This window comes from Anolis carolinensis, chromosome 3 (assembly GCF_035594765.1).
Source record: "Anolis carolinensis isolate JA03-04 chromosome 3, rAnoCar3.1.pri, whole genome shotgun sequence".
In the NCBI taxonomy this organism is placed as follows: domain Eukaryota; kingdom Metazoa; phylum Chordata; class Lepidosauria; order Squamata; family Dactyloidae; genus Anolis; species Anolis carolinensis.
In genome coordinates, this window is record NC_085843.1 from 221,527,151 (window position 1) to 221,545,686 (window position 18,536).

Sequence of the window (18,536 nt, forward strand, 5' to 3'; positions counted from 1 at the left end):
TCAATGATTCCATCATGGCCAAAACACACACCTGTTCATTTACATGATAAAGTCAAAACTGGTTTTTTCAATGGATTTTAACACAATATATTGTATGACCTTTATTCAAATGCTTGTACTTCATGGAATTTGATTTAATGCTTTGTATTATTGTAATGCCCTTGTCCATTTTTTTTTCAATGTCTATAGAAATTTTATTATTCCTTTAAAATGATATTCATATTGTTGATTTTTTAAAATATTACTTTTGTTTTATATGTTGTTGTTAGCTGGTTTCGGCTTCCTTTCCGGAAGGGAACGTGGGGGAAAATTGAAATAAAATCAGGGAAGGCAAAAATAACTTTAAAGATATCTTCCTGATCACATCATGTATTAGCCAGCCTTGACAAGACTGATTCTCTCCTTGAAAATGTGACCCTTGCCATCTGTCTGGCTTTAATCCAAATAACTCCTGAAGGATGCCATTGCAGTAACTAAAATCTTTTGAACAAGCATTTAGAGCAGGCAACTTGTGGTCCACTGGATTATGTTGGACCAGTGCTCTCATAATTTCTAACTATTGGCTATCTTGAATTTCATAGACTCATAGAATCATAAAGGTGGAAGAGACCTCGTGGGCCATCAAATCCAACCTCTGCCAAGAAGCAAGAAAATTGCATTCAAATCACCCCCCGACAGATGGCCATCCAGCCTCTGTTTCAAAGCCTCCACCACACTCCGGGGCAGAGATTTCCACTGCTGAACAGCTCTCACAGTGAGGAAGTTCTTCCTAATGTTCAGATGGAATCTCCTTTCTTGTGGTTTGAAGCCATTGTTCCACATTTCTTTAATCCATTAAGATTTGAATTCTGCTCCTGTCTTCTGGAGTATTGACTATCCCTCCCAATTTGATGTCACCTGCAAACTTGGTGATTATGTCTTCTAACCCTTCATCTAAGTCATTAATAAAGATGTTGAACAGAACTGGGCCCAAGACGGAACCCTGCTTATAGCACTACACTTGTCACTTCTTTCCAGGATGAATAATAAGCATTGGTAAGCACCCTCTGGGTTCATTCATTCAACCAACTACAGATCCACCTAACTGTAGTTTTGCCTAGCCCACATTTGACTAGTCTTGTGGGAACAAGGGAGAGGGCCTTCTCTGCTGTGGCCCCCCGATTGTGGAACTCACTGCCCGGTGAGATTAGGCAAGCCCCCACACTAGCAGCCTTTAAGAAAGACCTGAAAACATGGCTCTTCCGTTCTGCCTTTGGAGAGTAATCACTACATACATCCCTTTTGCTGCTCTCCTTCAATATTTGTCCTCCAGATTGCACCGCCACTTTATGACCCTGTCCTGTGGTTTTTACTCCTACTTCCTTTCTCACCTCGAGTTTTAATCTAGTGTTCATGTGGCCCACCCTTGGTTTTATTGTTCTTTCGATCTTGTTTAATGTAGTGTATATTTTCTTTTATTGTGTTGTTTAATGTGCTATGATTTGTTGTTCTATTATATTTTGTTATATTGTATTGTTCTGGGCATGGCCCCATGTAAGCCGCCCCGAGTCCCCGTTGGGGAGATGGTGGCGGGGTATAAATAAAGATTATTATTATTATTATTATTATTATTATTATTATTATTATTAGTCTGTTTGCCAGAAGGTCATGGGGGACCTTGTCAAAGGCCTTACTGAAATCCAGACACACTAAATCCACAGCATTCCTCGCATCTATCCAGTTTGAAACTCTATCAAAAAAAGAGATCAGATTAGTCTGGCACGACTTGTTTTTGATAAATCCATGTTGACTATTAGCAATGACTGCATTCCTTTCGAAGTGTTTGCAGACCACTTCCTTAATAATCTTTTCCAGAAGCTTGCCTGGTATCCATGTGAGGCTGACCAAATGATAATTGTTTGGGTGATCCTTTTTTTCCCCTTTCTTGAAAGTAGGGGACACATTTGCCCTCCTCAAATCTGCTGGGACTTGTCCCAAGAACTCTCAAAGATGATTGCCAATGATTCCAAAATGACTTCTGCTAGTTCCTCCAAGACTCTTGGATGTAGATGATCTGGCCCTGGGAACTTGAATTCTTTTAGAGCGGCCAGGTGTTCCTAGACAAATTGTTTCTTTATTTGGGGTTGGGTTTCCCCTAATCCTTCATCCATTCCATGCTACTGAGGTTGAGGACAGCTTTCTTTTTGTGAGAACACTGAGGGAAAGAAGGCATTAAGTAGTTCTGCCTTTTCCCTGTCTTCTTTCAGCATTACCACATCTTCTCCAAGCAGAGGCCCAATCGCCTCCTTGTTCTTCCTTTTTCTAACTATTTATCCTATTGACGTCCAACAATATCTTGAAGACCCAGTATACCCCACCTACAATTTGGAGGAAGAGCAGAAGATGTTATAAAGTTGGATAAGAGTGATTCATTAAAGGTTATCACTCCATTTTTTTTTTTACTGAATCCAGGGATAAGCCTACAATGCAAGAGTAATACACACAACCTTGTATTAATAATAGGTGAGTTCAAGAAATGTTTAATTCCAGCACTTCTCTTTTTTCCCTCCTATCTGTTTTCTACAAGTAAAACACCCCATGTGGCCATTCTTATATTTTTAACCAACACACTGTGACCCTCAAAAGAGAGTTACAGTGTAAAAGAGTCCTCCCATCTAAAAGAAGCTAGAAATGTGGAAACACATATTATTTAAATTGTTTATGATTGATCACTTAACATGGGAATTGTATCTACAGATTCTGAATCCAAGGATGCAACCATCCATGACTTAAAAACATTGATTTAAAAATTCCAAAAATGAAACCTTGATTTTGGCTTTTTATCTAGATAACATCATTGTATATAATTGGACTTGAGCACCCACAGATTTTGATATTAATAGAACGTTTTGAAACTAAACTCCAGCAGATACCATGGAGCCCCTGGTGGCGCAATGGGTTAGACCCTTGTGCCAGCAGGACTGATGACTTGAAGGTTGGGTTGCTGACTTGGAGGTTGCCGGTTTGAATCTAATCCTCGGAGAGTATTTATGAGCCCCCTCTGTCAGCTCCAGCTCCATGTGGGGACATGAGAGAAGCCTCCCACAAGGATGATAAAAACATCAAAACATCCAGGCATCCCCTGGGCAATATCCTTGCAGACAGCCAATTCTCTCATACCAGAAGTGACTTGCAGTTTCTCAAGTCACTCCTGACATGAAAAAGCAGATACCAAAGGCCCTATTGATTTTAGCTGAATTAAACCTAAAACCAGAAGAATCATTTTGTAAATATCTAGATAAACAAATATTTCACCCTTCTGCCTAATTTTCATTTACAAAAGTCCCCCCATGTAACTCTATTAGAATGTTGCTTGTGTTCATATTCTAATATGACTGTGCCTTTTCATTTGTCTATGAAAGTGGAGCGGAAATGTGTGGTACCTTTTAGAAACGACTGTTCCATGCAATGCCATTCAGCTCCTAAGCCTGTACGAGGTTTTATGTGAACAGGTGCTGAGATTCAGAAGGGATAAAGAGCGGGTATTTGACATGTTATTCTAATCACTTTAGTTATATTGGTCTTCAGTGGTCGAGAAATCCTTCACATTGTGGATCCAAGTTTGTCTTTCCAATATAGTTGGAGAATTTTCCTCCAGGTTCTCTTTTCTAATAGCGTGACCTCGGGCAATTGTCTGGCTTTAATCCAGTGTTGTGGTAGCCGGCGGTCCTCATGATGGGGCTGTTTTGCCTTCTGTCGGAACGCTGCCTACATTGTATCTGTCTGGTTATGCTATAGCCACAGAGGTCTCTCCCAGACTTTGGCTTGGAAAGCAGTTCCACCCCTCTTCACACAGAAATGCACACACCCTGACACTCTCTCTCCAAGTTGAATGGCCTATTAGGGAGCCCCTTTGTGATGTAATTGGATTTCTCCCCTTGTTAGTTTGCAATGAAAATGTCATCTAGATGGAGGGAGGCACCCATTTATCTCGAATTAAATTCAGTCATTTCTTTGGCGAGCTGTGAAACTATTCACCCTCCAGCAAGCAGCTGCAACCGAAGGTGCCCTTGACAATACCATAAAGCCGTTCTTGCCAAGCAAAGCCAACTCAGGTTGGTTTGCCGAGTCTGAAGTCTTCCAATCCCGAGAAATGAATACTTGTTCCCAGTTTCAATATGGGCGTTCAGTTTGATTCTCACCCCCTTAGTTGAGAGCCGTGTTTACGGACCAGAGAATCCTAGGTTCAAATGCCTATGCATGAGAAAACTTCACACAAATGATTTCTCAACACCATTGTCTCCCACATGCGTTATGGGGCCAATCCAGTGATCTTTGATGGTAGAGAATGACATCTATAACTAGACAGTGTATGTGATCGAGGGATTTTGAGTCATTTCAATCTTTTTATAAGTGTGAAATATGATGTATGTACAGTATACCTGCCCAGTATTGACTCGCCACTTCCGAGAGTTGCTTTTTTGTTTTGATAATAGGACTTCAACTGGCATTAGCTCTAGTAGCATAGCTAGCATAGTTAGTGAAAGAGTCACTGAAATCACTGGAACATAAGTTGTCCATGATTAATTTAAGTTCTGTTAAGATAGGATCCAAACATATAACAGTGTTAGTCTGTATTAGGATAAACTATACAAAGAAATCCCATAGTCTGACACCAACTGAGACAAAGAGGTTGTAGCATAAACTTTCATATATTCAATCCACTATGTCTTTGATGGCTGAAAGCAAGGAGGAGCCGAGGAGCCTTGTAACCAAGGTGAAAGAAGAAAGTGCAAAAGCTGGGTTGCAGTTAAACATTTAAAAAACCCAAGATTATGGCAACCAGACTGATTGATAACTGGCAAATAGAGGGAGAAAATGTGGAGGCAGTGACAGACTTTGTATTTCTAGGCGTGAAGATTACTGCAGACACAGACTGCAGCCAGGAAATCAGAAGATGTTTACTTCTTGGGAGGAGCGCAATGACCAATCTTGATAAAATAGTGAAGAGTAGAGACATCACACTGGCAATGAAAGTCGCATAGTTAAAGCAATGGTATTCCCCATTGTAACCTATGGATGTGAGAGCTAGACCATAAGGAAGGCTGAGAGAAGGAAGATAGACGCTTTTGAACTGTGGTGATGGAGGAAAATCCTGAGAGTGCCTTAGACCGCAAGAAGATCCAACCAGTACAAACTCCAGGAAATAATGCCTAGCTGCTCACTGGAGGGAAGGATATTAGAGGCAAAGATAAAGTACTTTGGTCACATCATGAGAAGATAGGAAAGCTTAGAAAAGAGAATGAAGCTGGGGAAAATGGAAGGAAAAAGTCTATTTCTGTCTATTTCTGACCCAGACATAGTTCAAACCCTTCATACCATTATTGTCCACTTTCTTGTGCTATATTCTCATCATGTAATCTCCTGGGTAGGATTTCTTTTCCTGACATCATGGCTTGGATTGCAATCTTGAGGAATGGATAGGCCAGAGTCTGATAGATATGAACTCATCTCCCCTTACACATGCATCAATGCTCTGCCTGTTTGAGCTCCTCTCCTTAAACTTCGGCTCCTTCCACACAGCTGAATAAAATCCCACATTTTCTACTCTGAACAGAAATATATGGCATTGTGGACTCGAATAACACAGTTCAAAGCAGATATTGTAGGAATTCCTGCTTTCATATTCTGGGTTATAGGGGTGAGTGGAAGGGCTCTGGGTATGATATGATTGCAGTGCCAAACACTGGCAGAAGAGACTAGACTAGGCACTGAAGGGAAGCTCCAGAGATTAAAAGAATTCAGAAAATAAGGTTGGAGGTTTGTGTTCAGCAGAGAGATCAGGCTTTGTTCACATCTCCCTCCAGTCCATTCATATAATGATGAACTGGAGGGAAATGCTGAACAAAGCAGGATCTTCATGCTAAAGGCATCCCACCCCTCCCACTTGAATTCTGCATTCCCTGCATTGTGTAGGTGAGGAATCTTCACTGCTCGAGGCCCCTTCTACACTGCCATATAAAATCCAGATTATCTGCTTTGAACCGGATTATATGGCAGTGTGGATTCATATAATCCAGTTCAAAGCAGATAATGCAGATTATCTACTTTGATAATCTGAATTAAATGGCGGTGTAGATCCAGCAAGAGTGAACAGCAATGGAAATGCACCTTTACCTCCTCTACTAAAGGTTTATATCTACTATGCTAGGAATTTATTCTAATGCAATGGTCATTTTCACTTCCCGTTTCCGTGAAGGACAGTGGGAATGATGTGAAGCTAGGTTTCTGATCAGAGAAAATCATGCCCTCCCACTGTGGCCTGTATCTCTCTTCAGAAGTTATTTTCCAGTCCATTCAAATACTCTATAGTAGGGAAAAAGAGCATCATATGTTGATCTGATCTCTGTAGCTTGAATAGGATGTAGCGTTGATGATCATACTATATTAGACAAATTGAGACAGCCATCTGGGGCAACAAATGATGAGTCTCATCATGAAAAGACAACTAAAGGTAATGATTTTGGGCAGGTTTTTTGGACAGGGATTAAGAAGGTGCTTGTTAGGTTTTCTGCCTTCTATGAGAAAAAAACAAGACAGACCTTGGAGAGTATGCATCTTGAGTTGTCAAAAGCTTTCATGGACGGAATCACTGGGTAGCTGTGAGTTTTTTGGGCTGTATGGCCATGTTCCAGTAGCATTCTTTTCTGATGTTTCACCTTCATCTGTGGCTTGCATCTTCAGAGGTTCTGTTGCTAGTGAGGCAAGTGGGATGTATATATATATCTGTAAAATGTCCAGGGTGGGAGAAAAAACCCTTTACTGTTTCCTTCTTTCTGTTGAAACGCAGTCTTGCATTGAGCGACCTGCAGTACTCAGAAGCCCCGGAAGAGGGCGCGCGACAAGTCCTCCAGCGGCCAGCCCGTCTCGCCTTGCCTTGGAAGTGACTTCCCATTGGCTTCTCCTTCTTGCCTCACTTCCGGCAGTGACAGCTATTCCGGAAGATGCCGAGCTCAGCTTTTCTAGGAGGAGGAAGAGACGTTGGCGGAAGAGGAGAAAATAAGCGAGGTGAGTGAACTCAGAGAGTGAGGCTCCCCTTTGAAACATAGGGCCCTTCCACACAGCCATATAACCCAGAATATCAAGGCAGAAAACCTCACAGTCTCTGCTTTGAACTGGGATATCTGAGTCCACACTGCCATATATTCCAGATTGTATCCAGCTCTGTGGAAGGGGCCTCAGGGCTTTTCCATACAGCCCTATAATCCAGAATATCAAGGCAGAAAATCCAACAATATCTGCTTTGAACTGTCTTATCTGAGGCCCCTTCCACACAGTTGAATAAAATCCCCCATTTTCTGCTTTGAACTGGAATATATGGAAGTGTGGACTCAGATAATCCAGTTCAAAGCAGATATTGTGGGATTTTCTGCCTGGATATTCTGGGTTATATTGCTGTGTGGAAGGGCCCTACGTCCACACAGCCATATATTCCAGCAGATAGTTTGGGATTTTATTCAGCTGTGTGGAAGGGGCCATAGTTAGTGTTTGAACTCTGCAGAATTGCTTATTATTTTAAAAGTCTTATGTTTATACCTTTGTTAACATGCCCACCTCAAGTTCCCAACATTAAGGTCCCTTCCACACAGTTTTATAAAATCCACATTGAACTGGGTTATATGCCAGTATGGACTCAGATAATCCCGTTCAAAGCAAATATTGTGGATTATCTGCCTTGATATTCTGGATTATATGGCTGTGTGGAAGGGCCCTTTGTGTTTTCAGGCCACAAGATATAATAATAATAATAATAATAATAATAATAATAATAATAATAATAATAATAATAATAATACAATAACAATAATACAATAATTTGTATGCCACCTTTCTCCCAATGTGGGATAATGACCAGTTGAAAAACATACTCACAATATCAATGTATATTGCTATTGAGCAATAGTGGTGCAATAGGTTAAACCCTTGTGTGAGCTGAACTGCTGACCTGAAGGTTGGTTGCTGATTCGAATCTGCGAGACGGCGTGAGCTCCTGCTTGTCAGCCCTAGTTTCCCATGCAGGGACATGAGAGAAGCCTCCCAGCAGGATGGTAAAACTGGGGTGTCCCCTGGGCAACATCTCTGTCGACGGCCATATCTCTCACAACAGAAGCGACTTTGCATTATGTTTTAAAGTTGCTTCTGGCACAATTTTTGCAAAAAGTCAATGTATACAATTAAAACTATATGAAACATTCTGAGGGCATTTAAAAAACTGGTGTCCACACTTAATCTGATGATCGTACAATGCGATACTTTGAACCAGGCAACTGTGTCTACTCAGATCGTTTCATACTTTCTCCCCAAATGATTATTTTTCCTGTAAAATAACATCATAGGGCCCTTCCACACAGTCATATAACCCAGACTATTAAGACAGAATAACACACAATATCTGCTTTGAACTGTGTTATCTGAGTCCACACTGCCTTATATCCCAGTTAAAAGCAGATAATGTAGGATTTTATTCAGCTGTGTGGAAGGGGCCATCGTTGCAGGCTGAGAGCAGGGTCTGAAACAGAAGGCTCGTTTAAGTTTGTGATTTAGGTGGAATTTAAACAGGGAGCTTTCAGCGTTGTAGTTTCAACCCTTTTGATGTTGATGTATTTAGGACATTTCATTTCACTCTTGATGTCTTTTCTTGTGTTGAAGGGCTGGCAGAGATATTTTGAAGTGAAGGATAAAATGACATATTATTATTATTATTATTATTATTATTATTATTATTATTTATACCCTGCTGTTAGCTCCAGCTTCTGCTAAACTAGCACGTGGCAAGGTTTCAGTTCACAGATGGACAACTGTGACTCTCTCAACCTGTGGCCTTCCAGTTGTTTTGCACTTCAGCTCCCAGAATTCCTGACCATTGGACAAACTGGCCAGGGCTTCTGGGAATTGCAGTCCCAAACAGCTGGAGGGCCACAGGTTGTGCGGGCCTGCTCTAAACATTGATGGCCTGCAACTTCCACCTGTGGTAACTAGTGATACGGGATTATGGGACCTACAATAATAATAATAATAATAATAAAACTTTATTTATACCCCGCCACCATCTCCCCTATGAGGGCCAGAATTGTCCACACCTATCAGGCAGTTGTAGAGCATTATCACAGAGGCGGAGCTGTTTTGGGAATTGGTAAGTTGCCTTCCAAGGAATGAGAGAGCAGTTGGCTTTCTCACTTTTGGCTTGGAGTTATATATTAGACTAAAACCATTTGCTGACTAATATGTCACATTGCATAATGAAAATCCTTTTGATTTACCAGAAAGGTGCCATGATTAACTATTTAGCAGGGGTTGTTTTTAGGAGATTTGTATTTCATCTGAAAGCAGAGAGTGTGTGGATTTTGAAAATTTTGGGTTGTCATGGAAACAAGCCCTGGTGATAAAGCTTCAGTGGAGATGCCCTTTCCCATAAGTCTTACTAGGAGTTGGATATGAGCTGAATGTTTGTAATTTGGGAACTGCCTGTAATGGCATTAAGAACTTGTGTCCAAGTTTTCTTTTTGTCCCCCCCCCCCCCCCATCCTCTTTTCCTATTGTTTTTCTGCTTTAAGAATGGTTATTTATTTAAATTATTTTGTATTTCCTTCAACAATGCTGCTTGAGGTAATGAACAAATAAAAACTAGTTAGAACAATACAAAAAGAAAAAATGCAATGGACTAAGAATTCTAATCTGCACATAGGTGTGACTATGCAACAGGAGTGCTGGAGTTTATTCTGAAAAAACTGATTCAGTGAAAAATTCTGGTGTTACGTCATGGAGGTATGTCCCTTCTTTTCTTGCTTCATTACCAAGGGATCAGTTGATCTGGCTAAACATTGTTCTCCTGTGTGTTGCAGGTGTAACCAAACCCTATTAAGCTCAAAGTATGGTGCGGATTTTGGCAAATGGAGATATTGTACAAGACGACGATCCTCGAGTAAGACAGAGCACTCAGAACAGGGAGAACTCCCGACCGGTGAGGCAATATGAGCATCTTATGTTTTGTACTTTTTAAAAATAGCCAAGAAATATCCATCTTGTTAGTTCAGAGTCAGTTCAATCTAGCATTTTGTTCAAATGGTAGCTACCCAGTTGTCTGTGGACAGCCCTTATGCAGGGTCTGAGTGCAGCATCACTCTCTCTGTCAAGAGTCAGATGCCAATTAGCGAACAAAAATAGAGTTTATTCAGCAGATAAGCCAAAAAGTAATGTAAACACAGAAAAAACCTTGAAACACTTCACTATCAGTGCTTCAAGAGCAGTTCAAACAAAAATATAATTCAGCAACACAAGCAGGTAAAAACAAAGCTAAACAAACTTAGTGCAAACTGCACTTTCTGAGTCCAAGCCCTGCCAGCCGGCTCTGTAGTTTTCAAAGGAACAGTTCCCAAAAGAAAACACCAAATTGGTCAGGAAACAAACAAACAAACTAAGAATGCAGTAGACTGCTTCCACAATGTGGATAAAGCCGAAGGCTCCAAAAGGATGGTGAAAAGACGTCGTCCGGGATTCCAAGGTCAGGTCAGGAGATAATAGCGGTGTCCAAAGAGCAAGCCAGGAGTCAAAAGCCGATAGTAGTCATCAATCACAGGGCGAAGGCAGTAGCAAGGTCAAATTCCGATCCAAGGTCTGAAGAGGGTGCAGTCATCCAAAACAGGTCCACGATAAGACACAGCGAGAGCCAAGCTAGGTGATAACAGCAGATTCAAATCATAGTCCAAGTCCAATCTTCATGGAAACACAGAGATCCCAATGGCGCCTCAGCAACACCTTGCCACACGCAAAGTGCAGTGGCCAAACATTCCCATTTTATTCCCCTTCCTCCTGGGTGACCAAACACTCACACCCAAACACCAGGTGTCCCAAATCTACTCAGAGTCTGAACTCCACACAGCTAGAGCTCGTGGATCTGGAGTACCTAGCAATTCGTCGGAGTCCCAATCATCCTGCCCACACTTAGCCCCATGAACACTTAAAGAACCATCCTCCCTTCTCCAAGCATCCCAATTGGGATCAGCTCCTGCAGAAACCCCAGGTTCAGAAGTATCCATAGGCCCCAAATCCCCAGACATCTCCGGTGGCTGTGCCCATTCAGTGCCCGCTTCCCCAGCCACCACCTGTTCCTCAGCATCCATCTCCCCATCTGAATCTTCCTCAGAAGATCCCCCATATAGCTCTCTAAGTCGCTTCCTGCGCAACTCCTCCAGTGAACCCTCATCACGAGGGTTTTTTTCTTCCTCTTCGAATTCCATCACCATCAACCATAATCCCCGAAGGCGCAGTCACAACACTCTCATTCTTCATGTATTTTTTCTCATCTGGGAGTCTGCCAGATACATATTGAGAACCTAAGTGGAATCATGCTAGAGCACATTATACTGCTCTGTTTAGTTCAGCACTCGCTATGTGGCCAAATAGAGGGCTTTAGGAAGCTTACAAGCACAATATTGCTACAACAGTGTTTGCTGGCTCATGTTCCCCAGCAGCTGGCCTCTGATCATCAATGTTTGTGTAGTGAAAGCACAAATCGGTTTTCTTGCAGTTTGTTTTTTCTTCAAGTTTGTACACATATGAATAATAATTACACATTTTGCTATAAAAGAATACTGCTTCGTCTATGGAGTATGAGAACAGGGAATTTGCATGCATTTAAAAAAAATGAAGTGTTAGTATAAGTAAGCAGAACATTGTATTAAGGAGCCAGTGATAGATTAAAAACACAATACTAGATGCCTCTGTTCAGAATTAAGAACTGAATTCAGAAGGCTGTTGAATGCAGGTTGTTATGTGCCTTTAAGTCATTTCTGACTTACAGTGCGTCTATTACAGGATTTTCTTGACAATATTATTCCGAGGAGTATTTGCCTTTGTTTTCCTGTGAGGTTTAGGGACTGAGACTTGCTCAAACGGGAATTTAAACCCTGTTCTGCAGAACTGGTAGTCCAGTGCTTAGACCACTACATCACACTGGCTTTTTCTATAAGTGCAGGACTAAGGCCAAAGCATTTAAAATTATCCGAGTGTGCTGTATTTGTTGACATTTCTCAATGGTGCTACAGTGTGCCTTGTTTTTGTCTTTTGTTTGTATTGGTTTGTTGGCCCTCCACATTTGCGGGTTTGATTTATCTCACATTTGATTAAAACATCCTCTCTAGGGCTCCTTCCACACAACTGAATAAAATCCCACATTATCTGCTTTGAACTGGGATATATGGCAGTGTTGTTGCTGCTGCTGCTCAGTCGTTTAGTCATCTCCGACTCTTTGCGACCTCATGGAACAGTCCACGCCAGAGCTCCCTGTCGGCCGTCACCGCCCCCAGTTCCTTCAAGGTCAAGCCAGTCACTTCAAGGATACCGTCCATCCATCTTACCCTTGGTCGGCCTCTCTTCCTTTTTCCCTCCATTTTCCCCAGCATCGTGATCTTTTCCAAGCTTTCCTGTCTCCTCATGATGTGGCCAAAATACTTCAGCTTTGATTCTAATATCCTTCCCTCCAGTGAGCAGCCGGGCATTATTTCCTGGAGGATGGACTGGTTGGATCTTCTTGCAGTCCAAGGCACTCTCAGGATTTTCCTCGAGCACCAGAGTTCAAAAGCGTCAATCTGATTTCGGTGTTGACCATCTGGTGAAGTCCATGTGTAAAGCTGTCTTTTAGGTTGTTGGAAGAGAGTGTTTGTTATGCACATTGAGTTTTCCTGGCAAAATTCTATCAGCCTACGTCCTGCTTTATTTTGTTGTCCCAGACCAAGCTTGCCTGTGATCCCGGTTATCATTTGACTGCCCACCTTAGCATTCCAATCTCCTGTAATGAGAATAATGTCTCTTTTTGGTGTGTTATCCACTAAGTGTTGCAGGTCCTCGTAGAACTTATCTAATTCTGCTTCTTCAGCAGCTGTGGTTGGGGCATATATTTAGATCACTGTGATGTTAAATGGCTTGCCTTGAACTCGAATTGAGATCATTCTATCATTTTTTGGGTTGTATCCAATCACTGCTTTCACAACTTTATTATTAACTATGAAGGCTACTCCATTTCTTCGGTGTTCCTTTTGTCCGTAGTAGTAGATCTGGTGGTCATCTTTTGTGAAGTGACCCATTCCAGTCCATTTCAGTTCACTGACTCCCAGAATGTCTATTTTTAATCTTGACATCTCACCAATAACCACATCCAGTTTGCCCTGGCTCATAGATCTTACATTCCAGGTTCCTATAGTGTGTTAATCTCTGGAACATCGGATTCGTCCTTCACCTCCAGCACCGTCGGCCATTAACCTTCCTTCTGGCTTTGAGCTAACTGCATCATCACATCTGGGGCTACTTGGACTAGTCCTCTGCTCCTCCCCAGTAACATTTTGACCATCTTCCGACCTGGGGGTCCTATCTTCCGATGGTATACCGACATTTCTCTGGTTGTAATGATCCATGTAGTTTTCATGGCAAGAATACTGGGGTGAGTTGCCATGACCTTCCCGTCTTGGGTGACCCTGCACGGTATAGCTCATGGCTTCATCAAGGCACTCAAGCCCCAGCACCACGTCAAGGTAACGATCCAAGCTGGAGTATGGCAGTGTGGACTCAGATATTCCAGTTCAAAGCAGATATTGTGGGTTATCCTGCCTTGATATTCTGGGTTGTATGGCTGTGTGGAAGGGCCCTAGGTATGCTAGTTCCTGCAGTATGATTCTGTGACCTGTTTCCACCTACATTTCTTGCCATCTTTTCTTAGAGCACTCTTTTCATTAGCCAAAGATGGCTTCATGAATTCATTCCCTTTCCCTGGGTTTTCTCCACAGGCCTTTTTCAACACAAATGGAGGCCCTGCTCCACAACAGCACTATGAGCAGCAGCAACAACGTCACCATCATCCGGGTGCAAGGCCAGGGGAACGGTCACCGTTTTCAGATATCAATCAACAGTTGGTCAACATGGGATTCCCCACCTGGAACCTTGGCAATCAGGTGGTAGAGCCAGTCATGTCCATCTTACTGCTGTTCCTCCTCATGATGGTGGGCGTGCGTGGCTTGCTCTTGGTGGGCCTCATCTATGTTGTTTCTCACTTAAGCCAGCGGTGACAAGGACTTCTGTACAGGCCATCACAGCTGCCTGGTGGAAAGAGAACCATTTTTTCTTGAGGTGTGTGTATATGAGAGAATGCGAAGAAGTGACAATGAGATAAATTGAAAGTGTGGATGATGTGCCCCTGTTATGAGTGTGCTTGCTCATATATTATTTTCCCCTGAATCCTTTGTAAATCAACCTCATTGGGAACAGACACGACCATTGTGAAATGTGATCCCATGAGGGTACCGTTTTTACACTTTGGTTGCCTTTTGTTATCAGTAGTATGAGATTTATTTTGCTTTTTTATGGAGAGCAAATGTCAGGAATATGAGATTTATCACCCGGGATATGGATGATAGGAAGGAGGCTGCAGGATTGAAAAGGACAGCAGCTAAATCTCTTTGAGAGGTAAACAGCAAAAACAGAAAGGGAAAAGCAATAGAAAGGCACTTTCACCTATGGGTTAACTAAGTGTGTGTGGGAAGAATTCTGGAAAGTAGATGGCTACAAGTCTTAAAGCAAGGATGGAAGTGGCACATCTGTCCAAATTATTTTAAATGGGCTTGTATTTGAGGAATGGTTTTGTAAACTGAGGTTGTTAATTTACATCAGTTACAGCTCCAGAATCCCATCTGAGTAATGAAGAAGATTCAGATTGGTTCTTGGAACAATCCTAGTTATATTTGGGGAGATATCTATACTTTCAGCTACTCAGTATTCATGAATGAGCCATTTTGAGAACTGGTTGCTCCATGTGGGAGCTGTCTGTGGCCTTGGTTCTTGCAAATAATATGTGAGTGTTTGTTCCAAGGCAGCGCCTTGCCTACTTGGATGGGGGTACCACAGGTGTAAAACTGTTTCATAATATCGCCTGGGTGAGTATGTGTGGTTTAAGTTTGTTGTATTGAAGTCTTACAGTGCAATGAACATGTGTGAAAAAGTGGGAAACTCTATGATTCTATAATTCTAATGAACACTGAAGGCTTAAATGAAAAAGCAGAACTATCTGTCTTTTGTGTTTTAATCTGTGGATTTAGGATAACTTGCAGCATATTTAAAAGGAAAAAAAATGAAAACAAACCTGTAGAAATATAACACAGGGACTGTTTCAGCATGTGCACACACCCAGAAATTTTGAAAGCCCCATGACTGTCAATGGGAGGCCAATGTGGCCAAGAAAGACTCTTTGATTTTTGGAAGAAGTTTTAAAAAGCCTTCAAAGGTGGAAGTGATGAATGGGGGGAAAAATCCTACAAAGCAAGAATGTAAGACTGAAAGCACTGGGAGGATTCATTCATATCTTGTCAGTGATATCAAGTGCTATTTAATTTGCTGATAGTTCCATGAACCTTCTGATTCCCAGACGCCATTATTACTCTTGAAAGTATACTTAACAATAATAATAAAAATAAAACTTTATATCCCACCCTCTTGCCCTGAAGGGACTCAGGATGGGATTGAGCCAGGGATTCAATGGTTGTATTTACTCTTTCTGCTCCTGATGCCCAGCCTAAAGTTGAGTTTATCAGCTGCAAGCCCCAGATTAATTGAAAACAAGATTCTGCATTTTGTGTCCCTAAATCAGTGGTTCTCAACCTGGGGTCCCCAGATGTTTTTGGTTTTCAACTCCCAGAAATCCTAACAGCTGGTAAACCGGCTGGGATTTCTGGGAGTTGTAGGCCAAAAACATCTGGGAACCCCAGGTTGAGAACCACTGCCCTAAATAATTGAGGAATGCTTAGGAAGTTATGTTTGAAGACTCATGGTGATATATTAAGTATATCCTTTGAGTATAACAAGATAATAGTCACAGGAATATATATGAAGCAGCTTCTGGGGGTTGATCGTGTTCATTAGGTGGGAAATGTTAAGTCCTCCAGTTGTTTTGTACTAAAACTCCCAGAGCCTGTTACCTTTAATACTGCTGGCTAGAGATGTGGAAGTTCTCAACTCTTGCTGTAAAATCAATATAGTAGCTGACTTCTGATTATCTGCTGACTATCATTAAGTTGTTACTAAATAAAGGATAATGATTAATTATGTCTTCCTCATGTTGTTTTTTTGTATTTAGTGCTTAATTATTTGTACCTCTGAATTTCTGAAAGATGTGACCTTCCAGAGTTGAGAGCCTTTTTGTGAGTTCAAATGACAGAACTAATCCTGCTAACAGCTTTTTCTTATGCTTGTGATGCTCCCTGTGATCAAAAGACAATGAGAACGTTCTTATTGCTGTGAGCACCTTAATTTGCAAATATAATCTCCTTAATAATTCTAACAAAAACCACGCAGCAGCTATATCTTTATTGGGCCAACTCAAAAGTATAAAATACACCATGCAGGCATTTAGAGCTTGAATGGAAAACACAGGTACATGTGAATGTATTTCCTTAATGCTCCCGTGGTGTATTCATTTGGAAATAGCTTGTTCATCGGTAGGTCGATGGGCACATTTTATGCCACAAGGGAGGTGGCAGCTCATTGTGAATCTGGCATGTGAACTGCTAAATTCCTGCTTTCTTTGAAAAATTGTTTCTGAGTTCTTTCGATAAATCTGCTTATTCATGCACCTTTCAGAAGCTTATCTGATCTGGCTGTTGAAAGGTCAGAGAGCACAAGTTCAAGGGTGGATTTAGTCTCAGAGCTGCCATCTGGAGAGTCCCAGTACCAGGGAATCATAGTTGGCTGTGCTCATTGTATGCCTGTGCCCACACACTTAATCTTCATGACTTACAGATGTTATTTCATGCACTAGTGCCAGAGGAGCAAATAGGCTTTGTGCTGATTTAGTAAATCTGATGAATTGCTGCTGAGATGGGGAACCTTTCAAACATGGAACTAGTCTCTTGAAGGGTCTACTGATCCTTGGGGCTTTTCTTCATTGACCCTCCCTCCAGACATGTGTGCTATTGACAGCTACAAGGGCTTCTCTTCAATTAGCAAAGAAATTGAGAAGACTACAGATGAGGATTGGTAATATTATACAAGGGTTTGGAAAGGATTTAACCCAGGGCTGGGCAATTACACCAGGGATGGGAGGTAACTTTTGTCCTCATTCTCTGTGGGTCACAGAGATATACAGTGCTCAACCTGGAAATGAAGTACACATTGTACACGACTTTGAATCCTGTGCTGGGAGAAAGATGTAAATTTAATCAAGAAATTTAATGAATCAAGTTCTGATTTTGTATTAGCTCTGTGGTTGCCTCTCCAGATGTTGATGAACTGCCACATTTATTGTTCCTTGTCTATAAGGGCCAGAAAAATAGTACAGGTCAATAATTGGCACAGAAAATGGTGTCAGGAGGAGCGCTTTGGTTTCCTCGGCCATGGCTTGCTTTTCCAGGAGGACGGCCTACTGGCAAGGGATGGGGTGCATCTCACACATGAGGAAAACACCTTTTTGCTCACAGATTCGCAAACCTCATCAGGTGTACTTTAAACTAGATCCACTGGGGGAGGGAGACAACAGCTTTGTGAACTGTATTTTACTCACGACCATGGGAAATCGTCAAAAGGCTAAATGGAGGGTTGCACAAACACAGCAAGGACCAAGTACCAAGAGCACAATAATCCCAAATAAACAGCTCGGGCAGGTTTCAGAGGCTTACATGTCTTTACACTAATGCACAGCATGGGAAATAAGACGAATTCCAACTTTTAGCTCGACACCGTATTTTTGATGTCATAGGCATCAATGAAACCTGGTAGGATGACTCCTATCACTGGAATGTAGCAATTGAAGGCTACAACCTCTTTCACAGAAACGGAACAAAGGGAAGAGGAGGGAGAGTAGCCTTATATGTCAGAAAAGTTATGTTGCCTAAGAGATGCAAGACTGCAATCCAGGAAACCAGCTTGAAAGCATCTGGATAAGAATCAAGGGAATCAGGACTCAAAAAGATCTCGTGGGTGTCTACTACACACTTCCAAACCAGGATGAAGAACTCGATGAAGCCTTCTGTCAGTAGTTGACCAAATAGGCACAAAGAAAAGAGATAGTCATGGGCAATTTCAACTGTCCTGATATCTGCTGGAAAACAAACTTGGCTAAGAATATAAAGTCCAACAAATTCCTAACTTGCCTTGCAGACAATGTTATGGTCCAGAAGGTAGAAAAGACAACAAAGGATCAGCTACTTTTGATCTCATCTTAATACACGCAGAGGACCTGATGAATGCAGTTGGTCAGATCCTTAGGGGCTAATGACCATGTGCTCCTGCAGTTTGCCATACAAAAGAAGGCTGAAACTAAGACAAGTCAAACACGCATTCTGGACTTTAGGAGAGCTGACTTCCAAAAAATGCAGGAAATACTGAGCGGCATTCCATGAACTCCAATACTAAAAGACAATCGAGTTAAGGATGGATGGGAGTTTTTCAAAAGTGAAATACTCAACGTGCAAATGCAAACAGTACCAACAAAGAAAAATTAACAAAAGTGCAAAGAAGCC

General features: G+C 41.7%; 1 protein-coding gene across 2 annotated transcripts; it reads left to right on the top strand.

The window, feature by feature from the left end:
• The first annotated feature begins 6,914 nt into the window (after positions 1 to 6,914).
• On the top strand, positions 6,915 to 16,125 carry fam241b (family with sequence similarity 241 member B). 2 transcript variants are annotated; one of them, XM_003223689.4, is made up of 4 exons: positions 6,954 to 7,047; positions 9,725 to 9,804; positions 9,882 to 10,000; positions 13,818 to 16,125. In XM_003223689.4, exons 3-4 carry the CDS (start codon positions 9,911 to 9,913, stop codon positions 14,094 to 14,096), a joined length of 369 nt encoding a protein of 122 aa, XP_003223737.1. In that variant the 5' UTR covers positions 6,954 to 7,047; positions 9,725 to 9,804; positions 9,882 to 9,910; the 3' UTR covers positions 14,097 to 16,125. The 2 variants fall into 2 exon arrangements, with proteins under 2 accessions (XP_003223736.1, XP_003223737.1); XM_003223688.4 differs by lacking the exon at positions 9,725 to 9,804 and having other exon boundaries at positions 6,915 to 7,047.
• Positions 16,126 to 18,536: the final 2,411 nt, after the last annotated feature.

Bases quoted from the DNA above. Each gene is read 5' to 3' on its own strand.
- fam241b (XM_003223688.4), top strand. From the start codon at position 9,911: ATGGTGCGGATTTTGGCAAATGGAGATATTGTACAAGACGACGATCCT. The intron at 10,001-13,817 runs GTGAGGCAATAT...TTTTCTCCACAG, and splicing joins ACAGGGAGAACTCCCGACCG to GCCTTTTTCAACACAAATGG.